We start from the raw sequence: 13,474 nt of genomic DNA on the forward strand, positions 1-13,474 counted from the left end.
ATCTTCTTTGTAAAACTAAAAATCGAGTATTATTAGAAGACTGCTACGATCCTATTAATACTCAGTTGAATAGATTAGAAGTTTTACAAGATTATATTAAGTTTTAAAGCTATTCAATTTATTTGAGCTAATTAACTATTATCATTATTATTACTACTACTAATATTATTAGCAATATCAGGATTAATATTTTCATCAACAACAACATTAGAATTATAAACTAAATCAGGATTTCTTTTTTTAAAAGTTTTAACCCAAGATTTAGTTACAAAATTAGAAGAATCATTATCTTTAATAATATTATTAGCTAAATTTATTATAATTGAAGAAGTTATATTTTCACCATTTTGTAAATCTTCATTTAATTTTTTTTTTATTAATTGTTCTTCTTCAATACTTATTTTTCTTCTTTTTATATGACCATTTATTTGTTCATTACCTCTTTTTAATCTACCTCTGAAACCACTTTCACTAACTCCATAAATTTTAGCAATTTTTCTATTGGACCATCTTTGTTTTGGTGGTAAGGTTTTTTTTTGGAGTTGATTGAATTCAAATGCTTTTTCCATTCGCTGAGTTTTGGAAAGTTGGTTGATTTCTTGAGTGGTGAGTGGTTTTGGTTCTGGTAATGAGGGATCGTAATTTGTACCTTCTTCTTCGTCTTGTTCTTCTTGTTCTTCATTATCTTCTTCTTCTTCTTTTTTCGGTGTTGTGTTTGTATTTGAAGTTGAAGTTGTGATTGATTGGTTGGATGGTGGTATTTGATTGTTTTCTTTTGTTTTAAATAATTCTTTATTTCTTCTTTTGAATGATTTTACCCATGATCCATTGATATAAGTTGAATTTGATATATTTTTTTCAAAAGTTTCATCAATGTTTTCATTACCATTTAAATCATTATTAGTTGAAGTTTCATGAATTCTATTTGCCATAAGTAAAATAATTGTATCGTTAACTTCTAAATTATTGGAAATCATATCATTAATTTGTTCAATTAAAATTTTTTCATCTGCTAAATTCAATTTTATTGGTTTTTGTAAAGATAAAGAAGCAATATTTCTATCATTATCAATTTCATTAGTGTTATTATCACCCATTGTACCTCTTTTTAAACGTGCTCTTAATCCACCTTCACTTATTCCATGATATTTTGCAATTTTACGATTTGACCATTTTTCATTAGTTGGTAATGATTGAATTTTTAAATAAAATTCATAAGCTAATTCCATTCTTTGAGATTTTGATAAATCTGTAATTTTATTATTTAATTGTGATTCATCAATTGGTTGAATTCTAGATCGAGGTTTCAGTGGGTGTGGTAAGAAAGGTTCTTGAATTAATGGCAGTTGTTCTTGAACTAATTGGTTTTGTGTTTGAGTAGGTACGATAGGTTGTGATTGATTTTGGTGGTTGTGATGACGTTGTTGTTGTTTTTGATTTAATTCTTGTTCTTGTTGTAATTGTTGATGTTGATGTTGTAATTCTAATTGTCGCTGTTGTTGTAGAAAATCAGATTTAAGAACATCTTTTGAACCAGTTTTTGATGATGATGATTTAGACATGATCTTTTAATCTATTTGATATAAAACAAAAACAATAATAATAACTGATAACTTATGATTTTACGCGTGTTTTTACAACTCCTCGCTGTTTTTGAATCTCCTGGTTTTTTTTATTTTTTTGAACCCTTTTTGTATTTTCTATGGTGATCAATTAAGCGCAAACAATTAAATTTACGCAAGTCTTTTATAGTACCATTGTATAAACATTATCCATTAGATCATAAGTTTAATATTAATTTCTTTAATTTAAAAAGGTTCTATATATAATACAAATATATAAACAAGAAAATCTCTAATCTTTTTTGTAAGTTTGTTTTGGAAATGGGAAAGTTGGACCAACTTGTTGAATAGATAAAGAAGCAGCCCATTGACCAACATCAATAGCTTCATCTAATGATTTATTTTCAACTAAAGAAGCAATAAATCCAGCAGCAAAAGCATCACCTGCACCATTAGTATCCACAATTTCCGATTTACTTAATGGTTTAACTGGATATTCATTAATTTCAAATTCTCCATTTGAATTTGTAGTAACTGAAACAGTTGGTTCAGTACCATGAGTGAAAATAACAGTTCTTGAAGTTTTAGTATTTTCTTTTGGTAATTTAACAATTGATTTTGCAATTTCTTTCAAATCTTTAGTTCCTAAATTATGAGATTCTGAATAAGCTTCAGCTTCTGATTCATTAGCAATAACATAATCAACATATGGTAATACTGAATCTAATTGATCTTTAAAAAATTGAGCAATAAAAGGAGCTGAAAAATTTAAAGCTAATGGTTTATTTTTTGAAGCAGCTTCTTTACCTAATAATTTAATTGCATCTGGAGAAACAGTTAAATGGAAACCACCAATATAATAATGAGTTGCATTTTCTACTAGTTTCCAATTTTCTGGTATTTTTAAATGTTCAGGTTTAAAATGATTTGCAGCAGCTAAATCAGTAACTAAAGATCTATGATGATCATAAATTAATGCAGCACATTTACCTGTTTGAAAATCATTTTGAATTTGATATTTTGTAGTTAATCCATAAGTTTCATTAGCTTCATTTAATCTTTCTGCATAAACATCATTACCAACTGATCCAAAATATACAACAGATTTTGGTGGTAAAATATATTGAGCACCTCTTGCAGTATTTTGAGCAGCACCACCAGCAACTAATATTAAATCTTTATTTTTTAAAATTTCTTCATAAATTGGTAAATGTTCTGGTTCAGCTAATATAGCATCATTATCTTTTAAATTATATTTTTCTAAATATGATTTTTCAACATTTGTTTGTAAATCTAATAATGGATTTCCTAAACAAACTAATTTAAAATTTTCTTGTGACATTTTTGCGAAGTTATGAATTGATTTTGTTAAGTTCAATTGATTTAATGAAGAAATAGTTTGTAGTTTTATTAATTGTTTTAAATATTTTGAAAATTTCATAAAAATAATAAATTTGAAAAATTTTGTGTGGTTTCAATAATAATACATTTTTTTTCTGTTGAATTTATTAATATACTATTTACTAATAATAGCTAATAATACAACGTGTTTCTAGTATAATCAAATCTCTAATTTTCTCAGAGAAAATCGTTTTAAAGAATGCGAATTACTTACAAATATTTGTACAACTTCGACCTGACTATTTGACTGATAGGTCCACTTTAAAAGTTGATTCAAGATTATACTTGCTTAAGCATGTTATCGTTTATTACTAGCATTAAAACAATCTATTTATATATTCGTTGTCTTTGAGTAATACAACAAATCATTAGACCTTGTCAATTGAAGTATGCGATCCAATAACTTTATAAAAATTCAAGATAGAAAAACCAACTAATTTACCATAAAATGTATTAAATTTTTTCCCTAATTTTTATCAATGGCATTTAATCGATCAATCTTACTAGGATGAGTAGAATAAAGACTAGAATATAACCAATCATCAGAAGTATTTGATAAATTTTGATCAGTAAGTCGAATTAATGCGTTTTTCATTGATTCTTTATAACCACAAGTTGTTGCAAATGAATCAGCTTGATATTCAAAATTTTGTTGTAAATAATTTTTTAAAATTTTAAATATCAAATCTATTGGAATTGAAATCTTTTTAACTATTAAATGTCCAATAAATATTGGCTTGTTGTTAAAACCAAATGATTTATAAATTGAATCATCATTATAAAAGATTTTAATACTGAAAGTGATACCATGATTTCAACAAAGAATAGAATCATTCCCTTTAATCTATGATTAAATTTGACGTGGCCTAGTTCATGAGCAACAACTGCTAAAATTTCTTTCTCGGTAAAAGAATCCACCAAAGTATCTGTCAAATAAACCAGACCACTTAATGGATTTCCTTCAACACTTGCATTAGAATGTGATGTTGTAGATGATACTTCAGCAACATAGATTTTTTTCAATTTAAAAGTTTGTTTCTCAGTAAAAGTTTCAATTTTAATCCTTAATTCACCTTCTGGAAGTTCATTTTGTTTAGTTATGAAACTTGATAAAATTGGATAAATAAATAATATGAAACAACCAAATAAAATAGTGATAATCAGTAATTTGAAAATTTCAATTTTAAAATTGAAAAACTGAAATGATTTTAAACAAACTATGATTCCTAAAATATCAATAAACAACTGTAATAAAGTCATTAAAAATTCAAACATAATCCATTTTAAAATTCCTGATTTAAAAAATCCCAATTTTTTTTCAATTTGAAAATTTTCTATATAATTCATTGGTAATTTTTTAAATAATAATATTAAAAAACTAGATAATGTTATGAATAAAATAGTTTGACTTAAATAAATTGTTTGATTTTCAACAACAACATTATTTTGTTTCAGCAACCATGCACAAACTGACCAAATTTTATAATATAAATTAAATTTAACAAATATCAAATCAATAATAGATTCATATATAATTTTAAAACCATTGAATTTTAACTTAAGTAAAGAATATTGAATCCCTTTTTCAATTTTTAGTTGATCAAATCCATGAATATTTGTAGTAACTTCATGATTTTTGGAAATTTTTTGAAATTGTCTTTTTTGTAAACATAACTCAAATATACCTTTGAAAACCACAAATGATGAAATTAAAGGTTTCCAAGAAAATAACGTGTTGTTGATGTTAGTAACCGAATAATTTAAGAAAGTTTGTAACTGAAATCGTTTTTTTTTTTCAAAACTTACTTTGAACATTATTTATTTTTACAATATTTTTTGTTTTTGAAAGAAAAATTGACTGATTGAATTGAAATAAATTCAAAAATTCAAAATTTTAATAATCCATAATATCGAAACTTTTTGATAAGAAGAAAATAAATAAATTTTGAAGCCTTAAGTATTGTAATAATACAATAAGAAATTACTTTAGATTAAGATTAAATTAAAAAAGTAATTATACTATATTATTTGCGCTTTTTTCTTTTTGTATTTTATTTTGACAGAATTGTTTTACGAATTTTACGAATTTTTACTAAATAGGAAATAGGAAATTTAGAAATATTTATTTGGCTTTTCTTTTTTATTTCAATAAAGTAAAACTTATCAATTTACTCAAATTTAATATTATATTTTATTATAATATAAAGTTTTTAATCTTAACTTGATTATTCGTTGAAAATGGTGCTTTAGCTACTGTTGTTCATAATGCTGAAGAAAGATTAGATGCTGGTGAATTAATTGCTTGGACATGTCCCAATGAATTGATAAATGATACAAAAATAAATTAATTTAGAGCCACTTACTTGTTTTACTTTTGAAAAACTAAAATTTGAATGATCACCTTGGTATATTTCATTATCAAATTAGAGCCACTCGCTTGTTTCACTTTAAAATGCCAAATTTGGAAGACGTTTTCTTGTTTTATTATTATTATTACTTCTTTTCATTTATGATATTCTTTAAAATTTCAGTTATAAAATCTACTTGTTCACAATCCAATTCCAATGTACAGAAAATTATTTCTAATTAGAAAAAACAACCATATAACTTGCTTATTATGCAATTTAACATATTATTAGGCTATCTTATTTTAAGTTGTCTTATCCTATATGATTCAAAAAAAATCAATTCATACTAACAAAAAGTAAGAAATATAGAAATATAACGACAATAATTACTCAACTAATAATGCGAACTAATCTCGTACCAAAACCAAATAAAGATTTTTTATTTCGCGCACAAGATTATTTATGAGCCGGTAGAAAAAAACACGCATTAAATTATTTATGAGCGACAGCCAGTATATAAAAACACGCACAAGAAGCCAGTAGATTAAAACACGCACTAGATTATTTATGAGCGACAGCCAGTATAAGAAAACACGCACTAGATTATTAATGAGCGACAGCTAGTAGTTAAAAACTCGCACTAAATTATTTATGAGCGTCAGCTGGTAGAAAAAAACACGCACTAGATTATTTATGAGCGACAGCTAGTACATAAAATCACGCACAAGATTATTTATGAGCGTAAGCTTGCCTGTCTATACAAATAAGTAAAGCTGCATTAAGTATGAAACGTAAGGTTTTAGGGTAGTTAAGGGGTAAAACATTTAAAGCTAAAAATTTTATTCTTAAATACACATTACAACTCTAAATCTATCTCTAAATTTATACAACTATTAATACGATTTGATTTTTTTATTTTTTAGGTCATTTTCAAATTCCCATAAACTTGATCTTAAAGGTGGATTAAAAGTTTTGAACATATCAACAAGTTCCTCATACCTAATTAAATTCTCATCATCGTCATCAAGATCTTCATCAAAATATATCATTTCTTTCTCATGCAAATTAGTATAATTAAAAGTTTTAAAAAATTCATACAAAATTTCCTTGTTCTTCAATAATTCTAAAATTTTCTCATTTGAGATTTGCTCCAAATCTTCAATAATTTTATTTTTATCCCATTCATAATCATTTGTTGAATCCTTTTTCAATTTTTTATAATTTTCAAAATTTAAATTTAAATTATCTTTATGAATCCATAATTGTAAAAATTTAACAAAGTACCAATCTGAATACTCATAACTTGTTAAACCTTTGGGATATTCAAATGTTAATCTTTGTTTGATTTCATTAGGTATAAATACTGGTATACTTTGTAAATAAGTAAATTTTAATGGTGATAATTGATCTAATTTATAAAAATGTTTTCTTCTATCATTATAAATTTCATCTTCTGCACTAAATTTTTGAATTCCAATTTCTGGATGTTCACCATATTCTTTTGTTGGTAAACTTGAACTTTTACTTATACCAGTAATATCAATATATATCCCACTATCAATATCAATAAATCTAGCATCTATATAATTATCACCACCACTAAAATCTCTATTGTAAATGTATGTATTTGTTTCAATTAAAAATTTACCAAACCCTTCTGTTGGATTTTCAACCACTAGTGTTTGATTATATAACTCATTTAATTTATATAACTCAGATACGGGCATTTGAATATCAACATCAACATCAAAAGGAAACATCATTCCATTCCAATACCAACTTAATAAAGGTCCATGCATTATCCACCATATTATATTTTTTTCTAAAGCAAATTTACTCCAATTTCTTAATAATCTTTCTAAAATTATAGATATTCTTAAATTTTTTTCTTGTTTTGTTAATCCATTTTCATAATTTAATGCACCATTGAAAAATCTCCAATCATAATGCCAACCCCAATCATTATCTAAATTTTTATCATCATCAATTCTTAAAGTTGCCATTTTAAAAAATCTTTTTTCATCTTTTGCTGAAGATTCTGAACATTTTATAAGACCATTATATGTTAATTGTTGTTGTGGTGTGAACATATAAGGTTCTGGTAAATTTGTTAAGTGTTGATCAATTGTAATTACTTGAAACATTGATTCGTTTAATGTAATTTTATAATTTTTTGATTGTGATTGATTTTCAATAGTTGGTGATACTGAATCTTTTAAGTTTTGAAACTCTGTTAGGTAATTTATTTCAATTCGATCTGATTGTGGTTTATTCAATTTTAAATAATTTTGTAACATGGGTGTCTTGTTTATTCTATCAATACCTTCAACTTCAAATTCAAAAGTTTCTATATCATTTAAAATAACAACTTTTAAAGGGGGTTTCATATTAATCATTGCAAAAGATTTTGATTGTAAAATTCTAAAATCATTATAGATTCTTTTTGTATGAGCTTGATGAGCCCAAATTAAAAAATTTGGCAATTGATCTTTTCTATACCCCAAATCTTGTAATTTTTCTTCACTTATTTGCTCTTTATTTAAACAAAATTTAAAACCTTCTGGTTGATTTTCTGAATTTTTAACTATTGTATCACAAGATATTTTTTTTGCTGGATCTGTTTCAAGAATGTCTTTATTTAACAAGGTTAAGTCCATCCAATCTACCCAATTAAAAGGTAACGTAATTGGATGTTGTTGTGGTTGATCTAATGAATTTATTTGTCTTTGTTGGTATTGTAATTTTAGTTCATGTAAATACATTGTTAGGGTAAATCTCGGATCATAAAATATTGTTTGTGCTGAATTCCAATATTCAGTATGATTTTTATATATTATTAAACTTGAGTTTAAATTGTTTTGATTAATTATTACATTATTTTTTATTTCATTGATTACATTTGGTGAGGTAGCTAGGTTGAATTTTAATTTTATATATGATAAAAATGTTCTTAATTCTTGATCTTCAATTGACAAATTTTTATTTCTAAATGATGAGTTTTGAATTATATGGTGTATGCTTTTCAAATCGAAATTAAGTCCATAAGTAAATATATATACAATGTTTATAATCAAAAGTGATAAGATTATTAATCTTATGGATTTAATTTTTTGTTGACGTGGATTTAGTTTTATCATTTTAATTAACTTTCTTTGGGCATTTGTTTCAGATCTATTTCAAAAGTGAACAATATTGTATTTGAATTACAACTAAATTTACTTTTAATGTTTTGCTCCAATTTTGAAATTTTTGAATATTAATTAATTACAACTCTGAAACAATATGAATCTAAGATCTCGTATATTCAAAATATGAAACATATAATAACGAATGAACAATAAGAAATTAAACCAAATGGATCTAGCTTATTAAAATAGAAAGAAACTGTTTAGATTGACCAACACGTTAAATAAATAGAAAAAAAACCATCTTTATTAGTTTTCAATTATTTTATTATAAATACTTTTATGCCTAGTAAAAATTCAAAATTTATTATTATTATGACAATTATTATTATTATTATATTTTTAGAATATTGTAAATAAATAAATAAATAAATAAAATTTTTGGTTACAAAATAAAAATAAAAATTTATTAATTTATTTTAAGTATCGTGTGACCTTTAGAGAATAATAATTTTTAAGTTGTAGTAATTGAAATCTAATGAATTAATGAAATTTCTTGGTTTAAAAGTCTTGAACAAATCACAAATTTAAATATTGTAATTACATTGAAACAAAATTCCAATCTGATGTACTAGTTCTGATTAATTATTTTGAAATTCCGTTATTTGTTTTTATTTTTTTTTATTCTTCATAAATTATAAATTTTTCAACGAATTTTTGATGATACAAGCTACATGACGATAAAATTTATATATAATATATTAGTTAATAGATTTTATTGAAATATTCTATAGATGCAGTGAATTAGAATTTAAATGATTTGAATTGATTCTTTTATACTAACTTGACTCACGGTAATGTCAATGAATACACTAAACTCAATCAAAAAGCGTCTTTTCTTATTTTTCGTATCATAATTATCTACTAATTGCCTATATGATGCCAAGTTAAACAGTGATTGAAATTTCAGTGTGTTACAATTATCTATAGGTATTGCTAATGATCTAAAGCATTATTGACATTTACGTAAAAAAAAATACAAAAAAAAATAGGTGATACGTGATTTTCTTCAATCAACCAGTGAAAGTTTTTGATTAAATACACCGTAATGCAATATCTTGTAATTTCAATTCAATCTCTAAGTGGGATGCGTCAACTTAAAATATCATCAAAATTTTAATATACGCGTACCTTAATTTTTCAGGTTGTAAAAGTGGTGTAGTCCACATCTAAGGGACTTGAATTTACGATTAATGATAAGAAAGAATTTAATTCAAATAAAGTGGTCATTCCCTACCCATCAAAATAGATCAATACTTAAAGGTATGAGTATTCTGATAAGTGGAGAGATTACTTTTGAAACATTTGAAAACTACGAAGATTAGACTACACGTCAATTGAAACTCAATTGATTTTCAACAAGTTTTTAAATGACAAAAGTTTGAATAAACTTGTTGTGTAAATTAAAATTGGATACTTAAAGTAAATAGAATTTTCAGAAACCCAATCAAAAATGCAATTAAATTGCCATCTGTTGATTAGATCCAAAAATTTAAATTTTTACAACCAAAAAATTAGAAATAATTTATATATTTTGAGGTGTCAGAACAATTAAGGATAATGGCACGTGACTCGTTAAACTCTGATATCACCATTTGTAATTTGGCAATGAACTTAAAATGATTATTGTTATTGAGTAAATACAGGTAATTGATATTTGAGCGTATTGTTGTATATTTCAAAATCTTTAGATCTACCCATGTATGATGTGGAACCTGATCAATTTTGTTTAGTTCTATTCACACAGAATTATATACTACTTTTTAAATGATTAGCCACTAAATATTTCTATGATGCTAAACCAATAACATTTGAAGATTAAGTTTACTACAATTATCTATACTATTACTAATGAGCTAAAACAGTATTGACATATTCGTAAAATAAAAACACAAATGTAAACAGATGGTAAGTGATTTTCTTCATTCAAAAAGTAGAAGATTATGATTTAATACACCATAAATCTTGTAAATTCAATTAAATCTCTCAATGCGATGCCTCAACTTAAAATATGATCACAGTGATCGATGAAAAGCTAAAACCACTAGTAAACGCGTACATTGATTTTTTAGGTTGTAAAAGTGATGTGGTTCAGATTTTAGGGGCTTGAAAACATGATCAAAAAAATTCACAGTTCAAATAAAGTGGTCACTCCCTACCCATCGGATTAGATCAATACTTAAAAGTATGAGTATTTCGATAAATAGGGAGATTACTTTTAAAACATTTAAAAACTACTAAGACTAAACTACATGTCAATTGAAATTCGAATGATTTTCAACAAGTCTTTAAATGTCAAAAGTTTGAATTGATGCATAATCTTTCATCCAAACCGGTGAAATAATGCCAAGTAGAATTATGGATACGAAGCTATTTCAAAAGACGAACCGCTAACTTTACATAAGCCAAGAATTAATCTAATTACAAAGATTTTGTGGAAAGTACATCTTCTGGTTGGAAACAAACATTAAAGTTTTACAACCAAAAAATAAAAGTTATAAATAATTTATATATTTTGAGATATCAGATATATGTATGAACTCACGTGACTCGTTTAACTACTTACTACTATTACCATTTGTAATTTAGCATTGAATTAGAAATTTTATTGTTATTGAGTGGAACAAGTAATTAATATTTGAGCGTATTGTTGTATATTCAAAGGCTTTAGATCTACACATGCATGATGAGGCACCCAAACAATTTTTTTTAGTATCTATTCACACAGAAAATATTTTACCTTTTCAATGATTAACCACTAATTACTTATATGATGCCAAATTGAATAACATTTCAAAATTAGGTTTACTACAATTATTTATACTAATACTAATGATCTAAAACAGTGTCGACATATCCGTAAAATAAAAACACAGACAAAAATAGGTGGTACGTGATTTTCTTCGATCAACCAGTGAAAAATTATAAATAAATACTCCGCAATTCAAAATCTTGTAATATCAGTTCAATCTCTAAATGTGATGCGTCAACTTGAAATATTATCAAAATTTTAATATACGCATACCTTAAATTTTCAGGTTAGAAAAGTGATGTTCAAAAGTGTAGTCCACATTTAAGGGGCTTGGAGTCACGATTAGAAGAAGTTTACAATTCAAATAAAGCGGTCATTCCCTACCCATCAAAATAGATCAATACTTGAAAGTATGAGTATTTTGATAAGTAGAGAGATTACTTTTGCAACATTTACAAACTACTGAGACTAAACCACATATCAATTGAATTTCATGTGATTTTCGACAAGTCTTTAAATGACAAAAGTTTGAAAAAGCATGTTGTGTATCAAAAAAAATTCAATAAAAATTAAAAAAGATTTAAACATATACTCACAGAATAGATGGTTAAAATACATGGTAAAAGACCTAAGAAAAGTATTCCAGAACAAGATTCAATCGTAAAAATTTCTGCTGATTAGTTACAAAAATTAAATTTTTACAACCAAAAAATATAAAATTTATATATTTGAGATATCTGAACATATATAAGTCACGTGACTTGTTTGATTGTGTACTAATATCACCAAATTTGGCTATGAACTTAAATTGGTAATTGTTACTAAGTACATATTAGTAGTTAATATTTGAACGTGTTCTTGTCTTACTTCAAAGACTTTAGATCTACACATTCATGATAGCTATTTGATCAATTTTTTTTAGTATTTATTCACACAGAAAATATACTACTTTTTAGATGATTAACCACTAACTATTTATATAATGCTAACTAAAAAATGAAAAAATAACATTTGATAATTAGGTTTACTACAATTATTAATACTATTACTAATAACCTAAAACGTTTTTGACATATCCGTAAGATAAAAACACAACTATGAATAGGTGGTACGTGATTTTTTCAGTCAAAAAGTAGAAGATCTTGAATTAATACACCATAAATCTTGTAAATTCAATTAAGTCTCTGAAAGTGGCACGTTAGCTCAAAATATGATCAAAGCAATCGATGAAAAGCCAAAACCACTAATAAACGTGTACATTAATTTTTCATGTTGTAAAAGTGATGTAGTCCATATTATAGGGGCTTGGAGCCAAAATCGATTATTGATAAAATTAACCCTTTTAAAAAAAAATTCCAGTTCAAATAATGTAGTCTTTCCCTACCCATCAAATTAGATCAATACTTGAAAGTATGAGTAATTCGATAAGTAGAGAGATTACTTCTGAAACATTTAAAAACTTCTTAGACTAAACTACGAGTCAGTTGAAATTTGAATGATTTTCAACAAGTCTTTAAATGACAAAAGTTTGAATAAACATGTTTATAATCAAAACAATTCATTTTATGTCAGTGGATTATTATAGTTGCCATAAACAATAGAACATTCAATCTCTTGTTTAAATTTATGAGGAAATCCTCTTCAAAAATTTGAAATAACTATTTATGAGAAATCGCAAATTTGAAATTTGATATAATGACTGATACAATAGATAGGTAAAAGTCATGGAAAAAAGTATTGCAGGATTCTTTTGTTATTCAATTATCGAATAACTTTTTATATGTGGATGTTTCATCGTTAAAAATCAAAAAGTCTTCAATACAGATACTTATTATTTCAAAAAACAATACAATAAAATTATTAATGAAGTCAACAATCACAAAAAATAATTAATTTATATATTTTGAGATATTAGATATATATGTATAAATCACGTGACTCGCTCAACTACTTACTACTATTACCATTTGTAATTTAGCAATGAATGAAAAATGATTATTATTATTGAGTGTATAAAAGTAATCAAAATATGAGCGTATTGTTGTCTTGTTCAAAGGCTTTAGATTTCTACATGCATAATGAAGCACTAGATCAATTTTTTCTCTGCATTTGTTCACACAGAAAGTGTACGATACAATTCATTATTATTAAGGATTAAAAACGTCTATTACTCATATATATTTTTTATAAGAATCATTAAATGAAAGTCATTCTAGAACTGTAAAA

The 13,474-nt window shown here is 25.1% G+C and overlaps 4 protein-coding genes across 4 annotated transcripts; all 4 read right to left on the reverse strand. All coding sequences in view use genetic code 12, as the record gives it.

The window, feature by feature from the left end:
• Positions 1-131: 131 nt before the first annotated feature.
• KGF54_005226 (DNA-binding domain-containing protein) lies at positions 132-1,562 on the reverse strand (the record flags this gene model as incomplete). The annotated part of the gene is made up of 1 exon (XM_051766001.1): positions 132-1,562. The coding sequence occupies one exon, from the start codon at positions 1,560-1,562 to the stop codon at positions 132-134; it is 1,431 nt and encodes a 476-aa protein (XP_051617746.1).
• Positions 1,563-1,854: 292 nt separating this feature from the next.
• On the reverse strand, positions 1,855-2,904 carry ADO1 (adenosine kinase; the record flags this gene model as incomplete). The annotated part of the gene is made up of 1 exon (XM_051766002.1): positions 1,855-2,904. One exon carries the CDS (start codon positions 2,902-2,904, stop codon positions 1,855-1,857), a length of 1,050 nt encoding a protein of 349 aa, XP_051617747.1.
• Positions 2,905-3,429: 525 nt separating this feature from the next.
• On the reverse strand, positions 3,430-4,778 carry KGF54_005228 (STE24; the record flags this gene model as incomplete). Its single annotated transcript, XM_051766004.1, has 2 exons — positions 3,430-3,674; positions 3,908-4,778. The coding sequence occupies 2 exons, from the start codon at positions 4,776-4,778 to the stop codon at positions 3,430-3,432; spliced, it is 1,116 nt and encodes a 371-aa protein (XP_051617748.1).
• Positions 4,779-6,204: 1,426 nt separating this feature from the next.
• Positions 6,205-8,448, reverse strand: KGF54_005229 (uncharacterized protein; the record flags this gene model as incomplete). The annotated part of the gene is made up of 1 exon (XM_051766005.1): positions 6,205-8,448. The coding sequence occupies one exon, from the start codon at positions 8,446-8,448 to the stop codon at positions 6,205-6,207; it is 2,244 nt and encodes a 747-aa protein (XP_051617749.1).
• Positions 8,449-13,474: the final 5,026 nt, after the last annotated feature.

This window comes from Candida jiufengensis (assembly GCF_024610255.1).
Source record: "Candida jiufengensis strain CBS 10846 chromosome Unknown scaffold14, whole genome shotgun sequence".
Classification (NCBI taxonomy): domain Eukaryota; kingdom Fungi; phylum Ascomycota; class Pichiomycetes; order Serinales; family Debaryomycetaceae; genus Lodderomyces; species Lodderomyces jiufengensis.